This window comes from Elephantulus edwardii, unplaced genomic scaffold (genome assembly GCF_000299155.1).
Source record: "Elephantulus edwardii isolate Elephantulus edwardi_28Jun2011 unplaced genomic scaffold, EleEdw1.0 scaffold00080, whole genome shotgun sequence".
NCBI lineage: Eukaryota > Metazoa > Chordata > Mammalia > Macroscelidea > Macroscelididae > Elephantulus > Elephantulus edwardii.
The window spans coordinates 4,282,427-4,305,164 of NW_006399830.1; the positions used below are offsets into that span (position 1 = coordinate 4,282,427).

The 22,738-nt window shown below is 48.7% G+C and overlaps 1 protein-coding gene across 4 annotated transcripts in view; it reads right to left on the reverse strand.

The window, feature by feature from the left end:
* RNF216 (ring finger protein 216) overlaps window positions 1-22,738 on the reverse strand; it is a 105,430-nt gene that overhangs the window by 23,383 nt on the left and 59,309 nt on the right. For all 4 annotated transcript variants that reach the window (XM_006889622.1, XM_006889620.1, XM_006889619.1 and 1 more), the window contains one exon: window positions 2,165-2,262. In XM_006889622.1, coding sequence (XP_006889684.1) covers window positions 2,165-2,262 — 98 coding nt within the window. The remainder of the gene's footprint in view (window positions 1-2,164; window positions 2,263-22,738) is intronic.

Here is a 22,738-nt window from a genome sequence, read left to right on the forward strand (position 1 = left end):
AGCGGAGTTTAGGGCTGTTGTACATAGGGTCGCTATGAGTTGCAGGTGACTCGACGGCACATAACAACAACAACAACAACAACAACAACAACAGTATCACTTGTAGAAAATCAATTTAGCAGAGACATATGGGTTTACTTCTGGGAAAAAAGTAAGAAAACCAAAGAAAGAAACTGCAATGGCTTTTCTCTACTGACAGGATGAAGTAGATTTTCTTAACATGCCATTCAAGGCACTAAGATTCTGCCTTTGGTATCTCTCAAAATGTTGTATTTCAGGAATCAGTGACACATGGCTTATAACTGCCTCTGTGTACCCTGCTGCACCCTGCTTTGACACATGGTGACTGGTGGGGTTTCTGAGCTTGCTGATCTGTGCAGTGAGGGGATAGAAGGTGGGGGAAGCAAAGCCCAGACCATCCCTTCCTCAGAGAAAGAAAACACAAGGCCAGGTTCTTGTTGGTGATCTCTGTGATCAAAGACCCCACAGATGCAGAGGTGTAATTCCTACACAGCTCCTTTAGCTTCCTGTCTGGCATGCAGAGAGACTGGGTCTTGAAGAAGAATAGTTCACTATCTCACTGGTGCAGACACCAACTGCAGCTGTTGTTCCAGATGTCCTTTCTTACCAGAGCAGATAAACACAGCCCCTGGCAACTGGTACACAGCTACTGATCTGGAAAATGGTTTTACTCTTTGTCCAATAAGCAGAGGATACCAGTAGCGGTTTACAAAGACCTTGATCATCTGTAATTGGACAGGACAACACACTGGTCTGCTATGTTAAACATATGCAGATAAGCCTGGTGAATTGTTACATGTTGTCAAAGTGACCTAGACTCAAAGTAACCCTATGCTGTACCTGCCTCAAAATCACTATTATGCTTAAGCCCATCAGTGCTGTTACTGTGTCAGTCCATCTTGTTGAAATACTCCTGGAAGCAGCAGGTGGGAGAAAAATACTTGGAAAGACAGATCTCTATGAAGTTCTAGGGGTCTGGTGTCAGCGGTGAGTTGCAGGCTATACCAGGTAAAGGTTAAGTGCATGCTGCAAGACTCAGTAGATACTGGAAGGCTGAAGCTGCCACGGAGCCAGGGGCTGACCTGAAGACATGAAGACCAAAGGGCATGAGCAAAGAGAGTGATGGCTTTGATTTCTGGCTGCGTACAACCTAAAGGAAAGTTGTCTGCCCCGGTCCTGGGTACGTCTTTCTGCTTTACTAGGGGCCGGAGGGTGAATGTGGCTATAACCCAGCCACAAGCATGGAGATGAGGGCCACACCCTGGAGTACAGTGAGTCAGTGAAAAGGATCCTGGGTCCCTGAATGACCTCATGAGACAGATGTGCCCTGTGATGAGTCCAACAAGCCCAGGCTATTTTACAAGAATGAAACCAACTTCTGCAGCACTGAAGCCACTGTACTTCTGGGATTTCCTTTTATACCAGCTTCACTTTAACTCAAACAATAGTGAGTGATTGCAGGCAGATCTTGGAGAGAGTGCAGGTTCAGTTCAAGGCCACTACAATAAAGCTGAACTCACTGGCTGTACGGTTTCAGTGCTCACACTGTGGAGAAGTTTGAAACATGATGAAAATGACCAAAATGGGACAGAGCTTTGAGTGAGCACATGCTGCAGGGAGAAAAGGCGCTGACAATCCTGCTCAGGGCAAGGTTGTCCCAAACGTCCATGTGTAAAATAAAGACAATTCGGGAAGTGCAATGAACTTGAGTAGCCTGTTTTTATAAAGCACTCGGCCACAAAGTGAGGGTCAGAGAAGTAATGCCTCTTAGGAGAGTGTTTTTCAATCTAGGGGCTGCTAATTTCAAGTAATACCACATGCCATCTGTATCCTAATTAAAATGTGTCATCTGCTTATTCAGCCAGACAATAAGGGAAGGGGTGGAGGGCAACCTCTACTGGTTCTTACGTGCCAGGCATTTACATAAGTTACCTTTGCCACTTGGCAGAGCTCCGAGAGGCTGCAGAGACAAGGAGATGGGCTCCCGGACCAGGTCACTTCCTCAAGATTACAGATCACTCCAGACTGGGGTGACTACAGAGCCTGTTCTCCCAACAATACACACTGCCTCTCTGCCCCAAGGACTAGGCTGACTTGGAAGCTGAGAAGCCTCTGGAAAGCTCCTTGGAAGGGTGTTACTCACACAGACGTTCGGTACTTGATGTCATCTTTCTCAGCCAGCTCTTCACAGGTGAGGCCATTGTGTTCTTTCCAGAGGCCTTGACACTTCCTACAGGTTTCCTGGGAACAAAGAAGAGACACAAAGGCAGATTTTGGTGAGTGGACATCACATAAGCTTCTGTTCAGTCAAAAGAACAATGAGAGATGAAGTACTCAGACATTTACTCTTCCCCTCAGCAGGGAGGTTTCTAAAGACTGCTCCATGGAAGAAGTGAAAAGGACCAGAAGCAACAGGGTTATTTTCTCTGCACAGATGATGAGAAGAGACCTACCCATCTCCAATTGTACCAGATTTTCCAAAATAACTGAACCATCTGAAAAAGTTATACGAGGCAGACTCAAAGTGATCTTCAGATTTTGAATATAAATACTGTAAACTGTATGAGGCCAGGAACTAATATCTACAGTTCCCATAACATTTAGTGTCGGGCCTGATACAAAGCAGATCCTTCTGTTGACCTAAGCTATACCCGGGTTAGACAGGGCTCACTGGTTAAGGGAGGCGTGGTCTAGTCACTCACTCATACACACAGATACCACCCTCCAGAGCTTAATTTCATTTACAAACAAGGATTTAAAAAAAAATAAATCCCTGCATTTATAAGTAGGACTGTTCGAAATTTGTAAAATATGCTCATATGTGCCAGAACTTACTTCTCTTCAAGAACCAGCATTAACTGAACATCTACCACATACCAGCCATGATGTCAGGGGTTAAGGTTCGTCAGTGAGAACAACATCTCTTGTCCTCTGGTCCTAACGGAACTCCTGGACCATAGAAGGAGAGACCCTCAAACCCAATAACCACAGCCAGGAATGGGGATCACCATCCCTAAGGGCAATGACGTGTGAAAGGGTGTCATGCCCTGTAATGGGGCCCAGTGTGGTCTGCACAGATGGTGACGATGGATGCTGAAAGAAGTGTCAGGGAGAGAGGACAGGTTCCAGACAGACGGTCAGGAGTGGAGTTCTGTGACTGGACAGTCCATGGGGGTCCTTGTGCAGCACAATCCTTAGAGTCTGTTCTCGATCTTGGGAATGCCAGGTTTTAATCATGGAAGTGACAGGATTAGATCTGTGATTCTAAACTCTTATTCTGTGTGGGAAACAGCAGGGTGGGAGGGAAGAGCAAGGAGGATAAGTAGTTAGGAGACCATCGGAGTCCTCGGGTAGAGGGATTCGAAGGCCTGGATGAGGGAGGTGCACGAGCAGGTGAAGAGTCAAGGACATACAACTGGGCCAGTGTGTGTAGCTATCAGAGGAACACGAGTGTCAGGGGTGCTAAAGCGTCAAGGATGAAGCCTAGGTTTCTGGTGTGTCAATCAAAGAGAAAGGTGACACGGGGGTGATGAACTCAAGATTTGATAGGGCGGTGCTGAACCACAGGCAGAACTGGGTGTGAGGCCTGAGAGTCTGGCACTCAGCAGGAGTCAGGCTGGATAGTTATCACCAGCAAATGCTCAGGACTATTCCCCAGGAAGCTGGAGTGCTGCTGAAGAATACTTGAGCATACCCCGGCTGCTCAAAGAGCACACCAATCTGTCTTGGAAGAAAAGCAGCCAGAGCGCTTTAGAAGCAAGGACGGTGAGACACTCTTTTGCACACTTTGGGTGCGTTATTACAGGAAGAATGAGTTTTTGGGAAAAGACATCAAGCTTACAGTACCAGAGGGCAAAGAGAGGAAGCTCCTCCAAGAAGTGGACTGCCAGAGCAGAGGGAAGCGCGATGGCGCGGGATCAAGCAAGGTTTGGATCTGCTGGAGATGCAGTGTCTGGGACTCCAAAGGGATGGCGCCCAGACACAAACTGGCTTCACATCACGCTACAGCTGTAATCTCACACAAAAGACGATAGGTGTACCAGGTAACTGTTTAATACAAAAAGACTAAAAGACATCTGTCCCTCTAGACAATGAAATGAATAATTTACAAGACCAAGACAGTTCTTCAGAGTGTGTTCTAGAATTTTTTAAACTGTCAGGAAGACTTTAACAAAGCACCGAATGGTATGAAGAGTATGTGGTAATTTCTATGCCGACATGTGTGCATGTAAAAATATACTCATGTATGAATCACACCTAAGAAGAAAACTTACCCTGGGCGGCAAAAAGGAAAGGAGAAGAGACCTTTTTAATTTTATACAAATGTGCTATCTAAGCAAAAAACAAATAATATTTAAGAGAGCAAAATGAAGCAAGCTGCCCGGGGGGGGAAATCACACAAAGTGAGGTGGGATGCTGTCAAAGGCTCTGATCAACAGGTGGTGCCGTCATAAAGTGCTGTCTTAAGTGACATGGATGGTCTTCAGCTGGTCACCTACACCTAGTAAGCCAGTAAGCACAGACTAGGTTAGCAGTGGACAGAACTCTCACCCATCTAACGTACAGCAGCATAAAACTCGTGTTTAAAAAACCTTGTGCCTGAGTATTCTGGGGAACTGGAGGGTAAACAACAGCTGGAGAATAGATGAGCTGGTATTAAAGTGTAACCGGCACAACAATGCCGTAGCCGCTCCCTGGAAAAACAGTGGAAAACAAGCGGTAGCATTTATTGTGGGTTTTGCAGCATTCCTGGCAAACCCCAGTTATGAATTCATGAAGCCCTCTCAGGAGGGAAGAGCACATATTCTAGGTGGGACACAAGGCCACAAGGGCAAGCGGCCCAGCCAGGCTGGGGATGGGTCACCAAAGAACCTCTGTGCTCTTTTAGCGGCAGTTCGACTCCAGAGCAGGCCAAGACATGGATTTCAGCTGTGGTTCTCCACCTACCCGACCAAGAAAACAAAAACGCCTTTTGAAAAGACTACTGCGGGCTGGCTTTGGCAGTACAAATATTAAAACTGGAACTAAACAGAGAAGATTAGCATGGCCCCTGTGCAAGGGTAACATGCAATTCACGAAGCAATCCATAGCTTTTTGAACAATGAATGAACAAAAATCCAACTTGTCTGTAAACTTTCATTAGAATCACAATTAAAAAACTTTATTATACATAAAGAAAAGAAACAAACTGCTAGACAAGGGGCTCTGGTGGCACACTGTTTGAGCTCTTACAGCTAACTTAAACGCTCAAGGTTCAAACCTATCAGTTGTTTCGTGGGAGAAAGATGTGGCAGTCAGCGCCTGTAATGATGGCAGCACAGAAACCAGGTGGGGCAGAGCTCTCCTAGTGGGCCCTGACAACAGTACTGAGTTTGCTTTGGTGGAAGCTCGATAGTGAGACACATGAGAAAAGCCACGCCAGATCGAGTCCTCCTGGGGGCTCCTGCGGTTGTTGGTGCAGGCAGACCTGCTCCCACACACAGAGTGTCTGAGTCAGCTTCAACAGTCTCTGCCCGGGATGGTCTGTCCTAAATTCACACACACCTAAATGATGCGAAGCAGGAGAATGTTCTTGAATGTTGGTTTCTCTTGAAGACAATTCCATTCCTCCCAGTGAGGATATGGGACAGTATGTAGGACTATTCTGGGAGGCTGAGCACATGCTGACCAGGAGAGTCCAAATGAGAGGGTGGCCTAGAGTCCCCACCATAGTTCTGGGTTCTGACCACAGGCAATGATAAAGAGAAGGCTCTCCTCCTCCACCAGGGAGGAAGAGCCTGCTGGGCACTGCAACTTGTGACCCCTCGGAGACTCCTGGAGAACCCTTTTTAATTTTTTTTTAAATAATTTTAATGAACATTTACAGAGAATTTGGATTTCCATTCATTCATTCATTGCTGCACAACCCTTTTTATTTTTGTAAAGTTATTTATTATAGTTCCAATCACCAATTCACACTGGAGACATCATAGGAGCCACTCTTCTCACTTTCTCCCTGTGATTCCCTTTTCCATCCAGCCCCTCTCCTTTGCAACCCTTCGTACTTTGTGAATTTTCTCCCTGAGTGAAACAAATCTGGCTTCCTGATGTCCCTTAGTTCTTGGAAAGCATGAAGGTACAACTGTTCATTCAGGACTTGACTTTGTGAAATCACACCAAACCAAATCCACCACTTTGAGTCTATCCCTATAAGTTCTTATAAGAGGTGGGTCATCTTTCTTCTGAGGAGGGGCAGGAAGCTGTGGCCCACTGACCTCTCCGTTAGCAGCCTGACAAGTCGTGCACTGTGTTTTCAGTGTAAAGGAGACAACAGCCCCTCTAATTTCCTTCACCCATTTTCTGCTGTCAACATATTTCACAGTTTCCAGAAAAACCAAAGGGTCACATCCTCGGTTGTCATTATTAGTCCAGACAAGTGAAAGAGTGCGAGAAGAGAGAGAGGAAGTTAGTTTTGCATAATACATAAACAAGTATACCTCAGACATTTCGGGTTTGGTTCTAGATCAGTTAATGATGGAAATATCCCAACAAAGCAAATCACATGACTATTTTGATTGCACAGTCAATAGAAAACTGACACCTATAGAGAGTATAAAAGTACTCTGAAAATGCTTTGAAACATTTTGAGAATGACCAAAATATGACAGAGAACAAGCAGTGAGCCCACAGAAATGCTGGGCGACAGTGCTGGCAGGCCAGTTTGATGCAGCGTTATCACAAAGCTTTCATTTATAAGAAACCAGAGTTCTCTCTGAAGTGCAGCCCAGCGAAGTCCTATTGGGGCCTGCCTGGAAATGCTCCCATGGAGGGGCATGGCAGTGGTCAGTCGAGGCCCTTGACTCGGGATGCCTGCAATCTTCTACAAAAGAGAGCAGTTAGGCAGCCAGGAGTGGAAACAGACCACTTCTGGGATGGAAATAGACTAGACGAGATGAAAGAAGCCTGGAGTGATTTCCAGGTTTCTGACAGGGTGCTGCAAGAGGAAGGCAGGAGACATGGGGAGAACAGGGGTGAACACAGGGATTTTAGACTAACTTATCTGTTGATTCAGTCACCCACTTGCGCTCCCACAACTTGAGTTTCTGCCATCTGTTGTGTTGTTACGTGGCACTGAGTCAACTCCGACTCACAGGGAAGGGACAAGAGAAGGTCGAGGGTACAGTGGGGCTTGTCGGCAAGGGCTTGGTTTATCCTGACAGCACTGAAATCCGGGGAAGGGCCTTGGGGGCTGGTACATGGGAAGTGTGATGACTTGGTCACATTAAAAAAATAATAATCTTTTGGCTGGTTCAAGATGGGAATGGCTGGTGGCCAGGGCTTTGTGGCAATCCCCTCTCTCAACCAGGGCAAGTAAACAACTTCCAGGGAGCGAACCCTGGGGCCTGGCTTTGATTCCTGGCCAGCTCTCCACAAAGGAGGCTGGATCTAATCCCCTAACCAATCTGGGCTCAACGCAGAGCCAAGCAGGGGCGAGTGACCTAAGTCAGGGAAGTGGCAACTGTCTGTCTTTTCTGCAGAACTGAGGAGCATGGGCAACTGACTGGCTTAAGAAAAGGACTCTACTATTTAGCAAGTACTGCCAGAAGAACGAACACATCTGTCTTGGTCAGAAATGCAGTTGGAAGGATGGCAAGATTTTGTGTCATCCTTTGGACATGTTATCAGGAGAGGCAAATCCTTGGAGAAGGCCATTACAGAGAGTCACTGAGAGACAAAGACCTCAGTAAGATGGACTGACACAGCCATGACAACATGACGAGGACAAGGACAGTGCAGGACGGGGTAGTGTCTCATCCTGCTGCTATGAGTTGGCTTGACCTGAAAACAACAATCGCTTAAAGTAGATGGCCTAGCTCTGTAAGGGCCTTTCCCACCACGAGCCGAGTCCCTGCAGCAGGGATTCAGAGATTCAAGGACGAGTCCCCAGATGCTAACAGCTCTATCCTCCCTGGTTGGGGTGAACAGGTCTCGTTCCATCTCCACAAAGTCAGCAGGAAGGTGTTGGATTGTCTCCTTTTCCCTCCTCTTCCTTGTAATATATGAGAAACTGAAGGCTCAGAGATGCACTAACAACTTGGTCAAGGTCACAGAGCTGTGAAGGCCAAGTCTGACAGATTCCAAAGCTCACTGCTCCTTCCATGTATTCTCACTGCACATCACGATGGTGCCCGCTGACAAGCAGAGGCCACTGTCTGCTTCAAGAGTCAAGGTGATGAGGCAAGGAGACAAGCCAGCAGGTCACAACGGTCGCTGTCTGAAGAAACTCAGAGCAGCTGGGCAGGGCCAGAGCCCCAGACCTCAAGCTGCAGCATGCTTCCTGCAGAGCTGGGAATGCCTGTGGAGAGGCAGGATGGAGCGAGATCCCACCTGAGGACTCTATTTCCTGAGGGGGCCAGGAGGAACTGCTAATCACAGACTCATCTCAGATTGCACCGCCTCGAGGAAGTGTTGGTTCCTGCTCTTTGGTCAGCTGCAAGATGGCTGGAGTTCTAGCACAAGGAAGTGTATTTTTAGATTTCCATCAAAGACAGGCTCATTGTGAGCTTCCAACATACCACAACCACAACCAAACCATCAGCGACTTAGCACTCCCTGGGCTTAACTGAGGAGACACTTAGCTCCTCAAAGGGACGGGAACAAAGAATTCATAGCATGTGCTAAGTCTGCTGAGCGCCACACTACTCTCCAAACAGCGTCAAGTCAAAGTTCTATTCAGAGAGACCCACATGAAGCTGCTGTCACACCTGAACTTGAACGCATCTGCTTTCTCCCTCATCCTGCCTTGTCCCTTCCACAGGATGCACAGCAGCCAATAAGGCTCTGCTGGAGCTAAGGATCAGAGAACAAAGTCAAGTCCCTGTCCTCTCAGCACGGACATTCTGGCTGGGTCAGGGTGTTGTAACAACAAGTAGGCGAGATGTCCGGAGCCCTGATAGTACAGTGTCAGTTAGGTTGCTAACTAAAATATCAGTGGTTTGAATCCACCAACTGCTCCATAAAAGAAAGATGAGCTGTCTCCTCCTACTAATATTTATAATCTTGGTAATTATACAGAACCCACTCAAGGCAGAGGGTTAAGATGGCACTGGAGAAAGGCGGAGCAAGTGGAGACAACAGGCAGGGTCAGGAGGAAGGGGCCACTTTGACACTGGAGAAGCTGCTGGCAGTGCGCTTAAGTGTCCTGAGCTCTGAGCCTCCTCTCCGCTCAGTCGGTCCTTCCTCCTCCGGCAGCGCTCTCTCCTCCATTCCACACTCACGTGCCATTGCAGTGGCTCTGTAAGGCCCTTCTCAGGCCATGCCGTCCTGTAGCACTCAGGGTGGACCTTCCCAGTGTCCTGCCATCAAGTGATGATGTCACACTGCTCTGAAAACCAAGTTCTCCTTGATGCTCTCCTGACCATTCCAGATGGGATGGAAGGGCCTGCCTGTCTCTTCCATGGATGATCCCGGGGGGCCTGTCTGGGGCTCCATGGTGGTGTGCTGCAGACACATTTCTAACACGTGGTCGCACTGGGGAGAAGGGGTGGGCTGGCTGTCTTTCTCAGTCACCTCATCAGTTGCTGTTAATGAAAAATGATCACTGTCAATCCATATGTGCTCACTTCTGCTAGGAACCAACTCAAGCACTCCAATTCTGTTTATTTCATCTCTGTGTCTGTCTTGTTTTTAACAACTTTTAGCTTTTCTAGATTTCACATTGTGATTAATGGATATTTCCAGTAGTTCTTCTCATTTTGAATCATGCCACACACGTAGGTCTTGGAATCTTTAAATGAAGGTCCTGGAGTTTTCTTCCACTTCCATCATTAGGACTGACCAGCTGAGGAGACAGCTCCCTGTGCCGTATTCTGAGAGCCTGTCTGCCAGCACGACATCAGACAGTGGCCCATGCTATCCATAAGGTGGTCACTGGCCAAGAGTTTTGACAAATGATTGGTGCAATCTGGCTGGACCAGGGGCTCAATGTAGGAACAACACAATCACATGACAAAGGCTGGTCAGACAAAGTCTGCTCTCCTCCCTGCAAGGAGCAGTCTCTCTCTTTTTTATCTCCCTTCCAATTCTTGGCTCCCAAACTAGGACCTCCCTAACATCTAGTACCGTAAATGGCAAAGTGCAGTAGTTACCAGGTAGCTCCAGAAGACATGCTTGCAGATGGCCCGCACTCTAGTTACAGTGTCTGCTGACCTCCCTGCCTGTCAGGGTCTATGGAATCATCAATACTTGGTTCATGGTGAGAGGATCCTCCCAGACAGCACTCCCTGCAGAAAGGTGTCCCCAAACCCCCTCTTTCAGAAGAGTTGGGACTGACAACCTGTATGTCTCAGTGTTGTCCTTCCTGATACCCTCCACTCCCATGATCCTCTCATTTTTCTCCATCCTCAACAGGGTCGAGAGAGCTGCACCTTCCTGGGTCCAGGATTCTCAGGGACAAGCACAACCTTCACATTCAATCTTTCAGTGTTGGCCTGGAGTGATCGGATTTTACCTTTTCTCTGCAAGCTCTCCTCACAGGAGAGATCCCACCTTTCTCTCAAAGTAAACAATCTATTTCTAAATACAGAATTCCAACCTGAGCCTATCCACATCTGAGATCTGGAAAGCCCAGCACCTCACCCCCAACTTATAGTGGCTCTATGTCCAGAGCACACCTGCTTCACACGGTTTCAAGGTGGTGACGTTTCAGAAGCAGACCGCCAGCCTATCTTTCAAGGCACCTCCAGGTGGGCTGACCCTTTGCTAGCTGTCCTGGCATCATGGGCTGAGCTACCCAGGGGCTGCCCTACACTATTACACTGACAACACAGACTGCTTTGGTGGCAAACAGCATAGTTTCTTACCCCACTAAATAAAAGGGATTTAAGAACCGTAGTAGATGTGCTCTCTGCCACGCTTACGTCCAGAAGTGGACTCTGGAAAGAGGAAAGTTTGTCTACTCCCACTCTAGAGTAGAGAGAGAAGCCAGTACTTCTTTTTCTTTAGAGAAACTAGATGAAGTGAAAAATTGGTGTGAGAGCCATGCAACCTACTTCTGTGGCAATGCTGCCCCCTAGGGGCAGAGAGCAACAAAGGCCCCACAACCAGTGGGAACCAAGGACATGACCAGCCCTGTCCTGGGGTTGCTGAAGACCCTTGCTGGCCCAATCTATGCACACCAACGAGCAGGGTACCCAATTCTTTCTGGAATACACAAAACAAAGGGAAAATTATCAAACACAAGGATGGCTTCTCCAAAAGCCCCATCATTTACAGGACTGCGGGCCAGGCTGAGATGGAGATGCCTCTGAGGGGATTGGACGTCTGAAATTTTAACTGCTCAGAACTCTTTTTTTTTTTTTTTTTGAAAATTGACCCGTTTTTATGCTCAGAACTCTTGAGAGCAAAACACCACCATCCTCCCTGAAGTTAAATAGGGTGAGAAAGGCACAAAGAATCGTCACCAAACATGCTGGGCAGGGAACAGATCATGACGACAAACTGGGAGGGCTGAGAAAGATGTGCAGTAGGATGGTCATGGGGGAGAAATCCATGCAGAGAGAAGAGCAAGTGCAAAGCCCCTGTGGTGGCAGGTCATCAGATGAGGTGACGGAGGGAAGCTGAGTAGGACTAAAACAGCATCTGGGGTAATAACTAACGGTCCCTCTCTGGCTACTGCAAAGAAAAGTGAATAAAAATCCTACCGCACCACCACCACCACTGGACACAGTTTAAAGGAAACAGTTAATTCAAAGGGTTAATAGATCCATGAACTCCAGTATCCTAATATGAGATCAGAAGAAATGGGTGGTTCCATGGCGACCACCACCAATATTCTGACTGGGCTCACAACAGGCGGTACTAGACAGAGTGGGAGAGAAAGGTAGAATGAAATTCAAATTCATCCAAGTCCCGGTCAGACATTCTTGGGCCTACAAAGTGAACACCTAACCCAGGAAAAACACACTTCTTAGGAAAATCGAGGATGCTGCAGGCAGGGCTCCCGGAGCCTGGCCAGCCATGAGAAGGGCTTTGACTCGTGCCTCAAGTCAACACTGACACAGTGCGGAGAGGCCATCCACACGGGTTCTGAATATGGGAACCCTTCTTATCTGACGGTGCTTCTACCCAGAAGTGGAGCACTTTGGAGAGGTCAAGGCCTGGACTCTCCTGCACAGTGCTGAGGGGCACGGGGGAGCTACCTTGGAATCACCCTTCTTCTCAACACACAGCAGAGGCATCTCAGTCACTTAGAGACATGATTTTAAACTCTATTTACAGCTATGATACTAAACTATCAAAAACATGTTGTTCTGCATTGCTCTGGGAATGTGTGAAACACAATATAGAAGAATTTTGTACGCAAACCAATATAATAATAATAATAATAATAATAATAATAAAGCTCACCCCAAAACACAATCTTGTTGGGCTGTGAAATCAACTTTGTAGGTTATACTCAGTGTGGTTTTTGCTCTCATGAAAGAGAAATGAAAATGCGATGGGGTCTTCTCAGTAGTATCTTTCTGGTAGTGTACTGTTCTCGTTACACAGGCACACGTGTGGTGCGTGGATGTGTTGGCCTGTTGTCGGGTGCTGCCTGGTTCACTCCCAGAGATGCCTGCGAGATGGAGCAGACAGCCTCACCGTCCTTAGACTGTCATGTTTATGGAAACTCAGCTCCATGTCTTTGTCAAGTGGACCTGCTGGGTGAGTGCAAACTGCCAGTCTTGGCTAATGAGTACTTAGCTCCTGTGTCACCAGCTTTCCTTGGGTGTTGGCTTTAGGCAAAGAGACATTTCTCACTCCTTGACACCAAAAACAGAAAAACCACCTCAAGAGGAAGTGACTGACAACTCATTCATTTCATTCTCACTTGAGGTTTCTGGATGCTGGCGAGAACCAGCTCCTTATAGCGAGAAACCCTGCCTGACAGGCTGCACAGGGCAGCCTTTAGGGGGCTCAGCAGAAAAGTGCTGTGTGAGGAAGTGGTGGATCTAATAAGAAAACATTTGAAACGTGATAACAAACGCGGCCCAGTGCAGAGAGACCTTGGTGGCCACCCTACCCCTTTGTGGAGCTGCACTTGCAGCCTCACCTCACCTGGGAGCAGCACCCTGGCCTCTCCCAGTCACCACGTCACCAGGCCATCAGAGAACATGTGCTCTACAGTTCTAGCCAGAAACATGTCACCCACATTTAGGTCCTGTACCTACAGTTTTTACCACCTTAGTTGATGGGGGCTAACTAAAGGCACTCATGTCTGCAGCCCACAACCTGGAGGGAAGTCACCTTGACCTCAGGTATCTAAGCCAGAAAAGCTGAGAATCTAGGGGAGCTCTGGTGGCCTAGTGGCAAGAAGCTGCACTGCAATCCCAGAGGTGGATGGTTCGAATCCACCAGATGCTCTGCTGGGAAAGGAGGGACAGTCTCCTCCTGTACCAGTCAGATCTTATTTGACGGTACACACACACACACACACACACACACACACACACACACACAATAATTTAAAAAAAAAAAAAGCTGAGAATCTGCCAGGTGGAAGTGCTCATGAAACAGAAGCACAGGGGAGGAGTGGAAGCGGTCATCTCAGTCCACACCAAAGTGCAACCTGGTTATGTGAAGAGGGCAGAGAGTGACAGGAAAACTGCCCTGCCAGGTTCCAGGCCAGCCAGCTCAAGAATCTGCGGGTCTGTCCCGGCTGTGTTCCTACACATGTGACAAGTGGCCATGACGTAACCAGGATCCATCTCCTGTCTCAGGATGACAGCTTGGCCCCCATCTTGGACATCTACTTGGCTGTGTGTGTAAGTGCGTGTTGCTCAGAGAGCTCACCTGTACCTGCTTCTCTGGCAAAGCAGCCTGTGGGCTGATTGAGGGTCAGTCCAGACACTTGGCTCTGGCCCTGGCCCACAATTTCACATATGCCTGAGAACCATGCGGTTTAGAAAAGACAGGAGCCTTAGAATGTGCCTGAGGACAGGTCACTAGAACCCTCTCCACCTCCCTGGAAAACTGCTGCGGTTCCGTTCACACATCCTTGAGCCGAGCAGTCTTCCTCAGCCATAGTCTGAATGCAGATTGCCTCAGATGACTCTGGCTGAGGTCTCAAGATGCTCTGCAAACTGGGAAAGGGAGGTCTTCGAGGCTGCAGCCCGCTGCGATCGCTGCCTGACCTCCACTGGGGTGTCTGGCCACAGGTTGGTGGTTTATAGAGCTAGGCTGAAAATAGACCAGCCCTGGTGACAGGGAGGTGGAAGACCTGCCCGGCACTGCGCACAAGACAGGAGGGAGAAGATTCAGCAGAAGCGCTCCTTCTCGGGTGGAGGAGTGGCATGAGGTTCCTCAAGGGAACGGAGACCCATTACTGCAGAACATTTTGTAAAGCTGTGAACCATATACTCATGTACACTGGGCTAAAAAGCATCTAAGCAGGCTCTGTTGGGGTTTACAACAACCCTCGGTGGAGAGAAATAGGATTTCTACAAAGGTCTACACTTGAGGATGTTTTCCTTATAGATGGAAACTTTTAGAGAGGCAAACCCCTGCAGGCTGACATCTCTCTATTAATTACCAAGACAGCCTGATTGTTTCTCACTTTGGTGATGGTCTGTAAGAAAATCTGATAGGGGATTTCTGTAATTTTTCTGTGGTTCTACACTGCTAAGAGGAAGCTCATGGTGGCCTAGTGTTAAGAAATTGCATTGCAAACCCAAAGGAGTGTTGTTCAAATCCACTATCTGCTCCACAGGATGATGGGTAATCTACTCTGGTACAACTAAATGTCTCTGAAAACCTGCTGGAGTGTCAGTTATGAGTCAGTTACAACTCAATGCACACAATACCACGACCACCACCACCAGAGTGACATAAGGTACCCTTGGTAGCACAGTGGTTAAATAGTCAGTTGCTAACCAAAAAGTCAAACTTTTCTAACAGGACAGCTGTGGCTGTCCGCTTCTGTAGGATCACAGCATTTCTAATCTGTCCCGTAGGCTTGCTTTGGGTCAACATTACTCAACAATGGTTTTCTGTTGTCTAGGGTGAGAAGGCTAGAGATGGGTGCATGTGCAAACAGCTAATAAGTCGGCAGTTAACTGAAGGGCCTATAGGTATGTGACGATGGAGAGGTACCTCAGAAGGACGGCCTGGCACTCCACTTCATAAAAACCAGCCCCTGACAGACACGGTCTTTTGACACACAAGGGGACTGGACCTGAAGGTAGCTGCTTTCACAGCGATCTGAACCCAAAGACCAATGCTGGACTTGGTGGGGTCCAGGGAGGTGGTGGGGCTGGTTCCGTGCTCAGCTCAGTCCAGCCCCCTTAACACACCTGTGTTAAGATGAAATCACCAGTTAGTAGCCTCCTGGAACCACAAGGAAGGTTCAGCTGGAATTTACAAAGACAAATAAAGGGGTTCCTAGCAGACATGCCAACGGAATACATCACCAGGGTCTTTCCAGCACAGCTTCTGCTGGGCTCCTACCCTGAAGGTCAGGGGTCTGGACCCACCTAGCAGTCTCAGAGAAGAAAAGCCAGGTATTGTGTTTCCATAAAGATTCCAGGTAAGAAATCCACCTTGTAAGCCACATGACTATTGTGAGCTGGAGCTGACTCAATGGCAGTGGGTTTACTGATGCCTGATTTACTCACGTTTCCCATGGCCAGGATGGAAACTAAACTGAAAATGGCTTCTGAAAAACCGAGGTACACGAGAGGAGAGCCTTGGAAGAACATGGGGATGAAGTGGCCCATAGCCAAGGAGACGGAGATGCTGGACAGTGAAGGGATGTCTATAGGCCAGTGCTTGACAATGGCTGCTGCCTGGACCTGCACCTCCTTCCAGAGACATGTGCTCTGTGTGTGCTTTGCTTTGCCAGCTCATATCTTCTTGACCTTAAGGTCCCCAGCCTTTCGTCTCCAGTGGCATGCCCTCAATTCTCCAGACTGGCTATGCAGTCAGGGGAGCCACCTGGGCTGCCTCACCCTTCAGAGTGCCCTCTGCCCCTGGAGACCCCTGAGGTAGGAGAGATAATCTTGTTTTTCTTGCAGTCCCTGAAACAAACACATAGCATGTCCTGCTGTAGAGAGTCCAGAGGTAAAAATTACTTCCAGATTTCAGATATTGCTGCCTTTTTTAACTGAAGTAAAGGTCTCTACGCCAAGATATGGGTGTACTTCTGGGCTGATGATAGACAGTCCTACTGGATTTCCTTCCACTTTGGAACTGTATGAGTTCATGATTATGAAAAGTTAAAGAAAGGTTTATACATACTTATTCTTGGGTGGGAAGGGAGGGAGAAGGGGAGTAAAACTCAGAAGATTTTTAGATAGTGGACACAGTGAGGTGGGTGAAGGGAATGACAAAGACAACAGGCAGATGACTAGCACGCTCTCACTGAATAAATACAGTCCACAGAAGGATTACCTATGGAACCCTGCAATATCCGCTGCAATGCACATTAATCTGCAAGTGGACACACAGGCAAGATGAACTCAACACGAGCTAACATCACGAGAAAGCCCAGTGGAGAGCTCCTTGCTTAGAACCCTGGGCAGAGACCCAAGAACAGAAACACCCTGGCAGACAAGAGGCACAATGGTATTCTCCAATTCTGGCTGCTTCCCTCCCCAGCCACAGGCCTGAAATGTCAATCACTCTATACGACTTCCACGTAGCTTTACTGGGGAGAGAGGAAGACAGGATTTGCTCAACATGGAACTTCCCTGAAGTCTCCACCCAGCCCTCCTGCCTAGTTAGGAGAGAAGACCCAGAGGATTTTTGAGGCTGTAATCTTTACAAGAGCAGCTGGTAAGTTAGAACCACCAACGCTACCCCTGCTCATGTGGCTCTCCAGCCAGCTGAAAATGAGTCTTCAACCTAGCAATCTGGTGGTTTAGTAAACTTTATGCTGTGTGGGTTCAAACACTGTAACGGGCATCAGTGATGGTTTAACCACATTTTAACAGAGGGAGGGAGCCTGTGTCCCAGGAGCCACTTCAGAGCAGTAAACAGCCGCACATGCCAAGCTGAAGAAGCCCTGACCACTATTCACATACTGGTTTTGCAAAATCTGTGACACCTTGAGGAACTCCGATGACAGAATGTTTCAACAGATGCAAAACTGCCAGTGGTTCAAAAGGAAACTTTATGTGAATAGCACTGTCCTACAGAGGTGCTATGCACTGGAATTAACGATTTAAAAAAAAATGACACTGTGGACCTAGCCAACCCTCACTGGGTTTTCCAAGGGCTCAGCAACCCAGCTAGGCCTCCAGCACCATGATGAGGAAATTGCCAGCAGAGGCATTCAGCATCAAGGAACCTGTAGCACTGACGTCCCATAGGGAACGGACTGCATGCAGTAATGACTCCAGTGGGGAGGAGACATTTCAGGGCAGTGTTCCTGAGAACTGTCCATGGAGACCTGTCAACATCTTTCCTGCCCCAGGGATGAGGGGAGTGTGAGGCACAGGGGACAGTGTCAGTCCAGGTGGATAGTGGCAGAAGGGGCCCAGCTGGAGATCAAGTCAATAGCCAGGCCTATGCTACAACCCAATTTAAGTGACAGGACCGGAGGAAAGGCGTGTCTGCAGAAAGCCTTCCAGGGGCTAGACTCATGGGGTAAACGCCCTGTCACCACAGTCTGTGAGAAAATCTACAGGCGCACAGCCCCCTGCCTCGCCCCCATGTCTTACAAGCTGGCCAGACAGGGCTGAGGAGGAACAGAGCTGGTGGCACCTCTAAACTCAAGGTGGAGGCAACAAAGCTAATGCTTGAAACAACTAGCTTCATCGAAAAGCACAGCCTAACTAAAGTTTAACCTTTCCATTCAGAAATAATGGCCTGGAAAGCAGTGGTCATTCTAGAACACGAAAACGAGGAACCATGCATGTTAGTGTGACTGGAGCCCCAGAGGTGAAGCGTCTGTTGTAGGCCCAATCACAGCTCACAGAGGAGGGCAGGCAGTAGCTGCCAGGTCCACAGACCAACAGTGCCGCCTCTGCCTCTGATCAACTCCTTCCACGAACTCCTCCTACCCCCTACAGAGATGCAAACCTGACCACAAAACAAAGGTGATGGTGAAGGTGCAGACAGCATGTGCAAAAAAGGTCACAGCCACTCAGAGAGGGTCTGCCTAGCCTGACGGGGCTGCTGGCTGCAGGAGGTCTAGCACAGCTCTCAGTGCTGCCAGTACTCAAAAGCTTTGGTTCCCAGTGGGGTCCCCCCGCATCTATCTGTGTGGAGCATAGTGGCACAGGCCCCCGACAGCCGAGCACAGACTGCACACGTGGGGAAGATGGATCGAGGCCCATCGTCGGCCCTAAGAAGGAAAAGCACACACATAATCACCGAACATGAGAACTGTGACACCCTGAAGAACTTCCGGCCATCCTTCGGCCCAGATTCCAACTATTTCCCTCCGGCCATTGTGCCTGCTGCCACTTCCAGGATGACCATGGGTTATAGGACCAAGTGTGTGTCCGGCTAGGACCAGGAAAAGCTGGACAACATCTCATCTGAGGGCCACAATTCTGCTGAATAGGGGGATGGTTAATAACAACACAAAACCAAAGCAAGGCAAGCTATGCCCTCCTTCAGACACCCTAGGTAATGACCTCAATGAAACGAGTTGGGGTAAACCCCCCAGTGACATCTTTAGGGCACTCTGAGGCACAGCCTAGAGTGCACAACGCTGGAAAGACATCCTTGTACGGTCCAGCAGTATTTGTAAACTGCCGTGTTCAGAGAAGACACGTGACTTAAGAGACTGCTGACCCCTCAGCGCCATCTTGTGTCTGAAAATCACCTGTTCATGGGGCTGTGAGCACAGTGCCACCCGCACTGACTACCTGTAGCGTTTGCTCGTCAATGATACTGTTTCCCATGTTTATCCCTATTAAAAAAATGCAGTGGTCCTTCAGGACAGAAAGTGGTGCCTCTGGGGTTCCTCAGACTGTACGTCTCTATGGAAGCAGAAAAAGAGGGAGAAAGGAGAAATCTAGAGAAACTGAAAACCCACAATATTTCTTTAAAAAACGGGAAAACAATTCACGAGAACAGAAATAACACATCCAGGCAATGACTCCAGGAGTGCTTGGAGAGCTTTTGGTGGACTTCTTAATCACTGTTCCCAAGTACGCCAAGTTCAAATGGCCAGTATATGAGGGCTGTGACCTCTCGGAAGCTAACCGCCCAGACCGTCTCCTGCAGCACTTAGGGGAAGATCCCACCAGCCTTTAAGCTAGAAGCTGAGTCCTGCAACCATGGAACCACCAGGCACTTCCTCACGTTACCACTAATTAATCATAGGCACAGGTCCCAGACACACACCTTTAGGCCCACAATTAAGATGTAAAGATTGGAAAGAAGTTCTGTTCATTGTGGATCCTGGGCTTCCCCAGTGCAGAGTTGTTGGTCCAGGCAGAGGGCTAGGAAAAGCCTGTGGTCTCGGAGCCCGTCAGGGAGGCTCTTGCAGGTGGAGGGAGGCCCTCACATCGCCATGTGAGAGCCCAGGAGCAGTCAGAGGGCAGTGGAAGAAAGAGAACAAGTCTGAGTGACAGCTTCTTGCTCTTTCCTAGGTTACTGCCAAAGCCAAGCAGGATCTCACCAAATAAAATTACAAAGAAGCCTACTGGAAGGCCACCTGATTTTGCAGCTGAGGTTGAATTTTAGTTGGTGTACTGTCCTGGACCAGCAATGAAAATACGTGCCCTCATGCCCCCACCCTCATCCCAGATTGAACCCTGTAGGGCCAGAGGGCTGATCTGAGGTCTGCAGATCCGAGGGTGGAAGTGTGGGCGAGTGTGTGCGACACACATCAAATCCCAGGTCATCTGTGAGGCTCTGTGGCCCTCTGCTGGCTGCCCAGTGAACTGGGGCTCCGTCTAGCTCCGCCAGCAATTCACCATGTCCTTGACCACCCCCACGACCTATAGGTGCTCAGTTAACTTACAACACCCAGATACAGAGAAACAGCCAATACAAGCAGACGACCATCAAGTATACTCAGCTGACTTCTACAGCCAGGAAAGAGCAGTGGAGATGGCTGAGACTTGGGCCCCACATGGCTCTGGACATTTGTAGGTAGTCCACTTCCCCACTTACTAACAGAAGCCCCTTCTCCTGGCTTCAGTTTGCTCCTTCCCACTGGCTGGGTGAACAAGAGGGCAGACTTGTTGGGCCCTGTTAGGTGATGGGCACAGCTGTGCTCAACAAGTGTCAGACCCCAGCATCCCCAGCAGGGCTCCACCCTGCACTGTGGGAGACTGACGGACAGAACCACCAAGTCAGAAAGCCAAGAAGCCAGAGGCCCCCAGAGAGGGTGAGGATGCTCAGGGGCCATCAAGCATCTGAAAGACAAATGGGGAGTGGGGTTGTGTGATGGGCTACCTTCCACAACCACATCCCACAGCATCATAAACAGCCCCTACTGGAGCAGGAGCACACACGTTCATGCTGAAGGCTATGACGTGAGCGAGAACATCCCACACCTGGCAGTTAGGTGAGGCAAAGTGGAATGAACAGGAATGGCTGTGGGCATCACTGGTCGACTAAACACTGGCCTCCCTTTCAAGAAGTGGCAGAGCTGGGGTCTAAAGCAGGCAATGTAGACTCAGCAGGCCCTATGAGCACTGGATTGAGCGGCTAGTTGCCACTGTCCAGTGATTTACAGCTTCAGGATGGGGCTTGGGGGGGGGGGGAGTGGCAACTGCTGCTCGACCAACAGCTAGACAATGTGACAGGAGCTCACTGATAGAGAAGCACTGACTGTGACAAGGCCGGGACCAGAGGGCCCCTCGAGAACCCTTCCCACCTCCGGTTCCCAGGAGTCCAAGTGATCAGCAGACTGCTTGCAGCATCCTACAAGGCCCAAGTTCCAGTTGCCATGGCAACAGATCACAAAATCCAATCTCAGAGGGCAGACAGGCAGAAGATGAGTGTGCTCTGGTTCCACAGGGCTTTAAGGGGGTGTGAGGGGTGTGTGTGTGTGTGTGTGTTTTTCTCCTTTGTGTGCCCAGAACATTGCACTGGCGGATTCCACTGCGGGAACATTCTTTTCCTGTCTCTCCTTCTGCAAGCAAATTGAGAAGGCTTGTTTGTTTGTTGGTTTTGTTTTACAGCAGACAGAGGAAAGGTTTGTTAAAAGGGTGTCCAGGAGTGTCTTCAGGCCCACAGGCTTTGGATGTTCAGGGAGTCACTGTGTCCAAGCAGGGTGGCCACTCCACAACTCTGAGAGCATGCTGGTGCCACTGAGGGCCCAGGTCTAAACGGACACTGGATGAATGAACTCCTGCTACCCTCACCTCTGCCCCTCCATCACCACTGCAGACACCTGAGTGGGTAGCAAGAAGATGGATCCACATCCAGCCAACCCGAACAGAGCCCTCATCCGTGTACCTGGATCTTTTTCATCTTCAGGATCTGATGAGTAAATAGAGAAGTTCACCTTAGGAAATGGGACTGCCCCTGCACTCCCTACCTTCAAGTCTTTGGGAGAAAAAGGCAGCACAGAACGTTCTGTCTTCTTATTTGCCTGGATGTTTAGGGACACACACTAAACAGCAGTACTTTGAAAACATGCTATGTTACTAGACGAACGTCTTAGGCAAGAGAAAACTAGACCTACTACATCAACTCTGATGCTGACTCATGGCAACCACATGAGTCAGACTAGATCTGTCTCCACAGGCTTTTTTTCAATTGTTAGGTGCCGTCAAATCAGACCTACCTGGCACAGGTGAATGTCCCTCCTTCTCTAGTGGAGCATCTGGTGGATTTGAATCACATGCCTTCAGGACTGCAGCTCACCTTCTTGCCACTAGAGCTCCCTTTCCATAGGCTTTTCAAGACTATGTGACCTCTTGGAAATAGATGACCAGGCCTTTCTTCTGAGGCACTTCTGGGTAGATTCGAACCATCAATCTTTTGGTTAGCAGGTAAGTGTAACTAGTTGCAATTTTCAAGGAGCCTTGGATGTCATAAGGGTAATTTATATTATTATATTCTTTCTGACAGAACAGGAAAGACAAATGACAAAAACTAGGGAAGGGAGAGTGTGTGAAGAGCTGGAATGGAAAGTGGAATCTGACTCAAGGCCCAGGTCAGTCTTCCTCTTGTACTTGCATCCAAACCGGCACTCCATCAAGGAGGAGAAGGGTGGAGGAATTAAGTCACATCAATCTCAGGGAAAGAGCTTTAAATAAAGCCCTATTAATCCTGATGCCTGAAAATTTAACATGCATTTGAAAAAATCCTGGACAAAACCAAAACATTTTCCAAACTCGATGGGCAGTGTCCTTCCATGCATGCTTAAGTGCTTCTGGAAACCCGTCAGAGGGTTTGTTATCCGACTCGACGGCAAATCACCACAACACACTTCTAAGGTACTGACCTTGCAAAAGAGTGTACAAGTATGTAAAAAATTCCATGAGGCAGACACTACATAAACACGGCAGGAAGAACGCCGACACAATCTCTAGCTGAGCTTCACGAGGTGTGTCTGGGCATACACTGTCACTCTCCTATTCTGCATCTTTTCACTAACCCTCCCTGGCCTGCTCCTCCGGGTCCTGATCTGGGGTCCTCATTCGAACACTGGAAAAGTCCTTTCCTTTTAATGTACTAGGGTCCTCTTCTACTTTGTTGTTGTTATGTGCCGTCGAGTCGTTTCCGACTCATAGCGACCCTATGCACAACAGCCCTAAACCCTGCTCTATCCTGCGCCAACCGC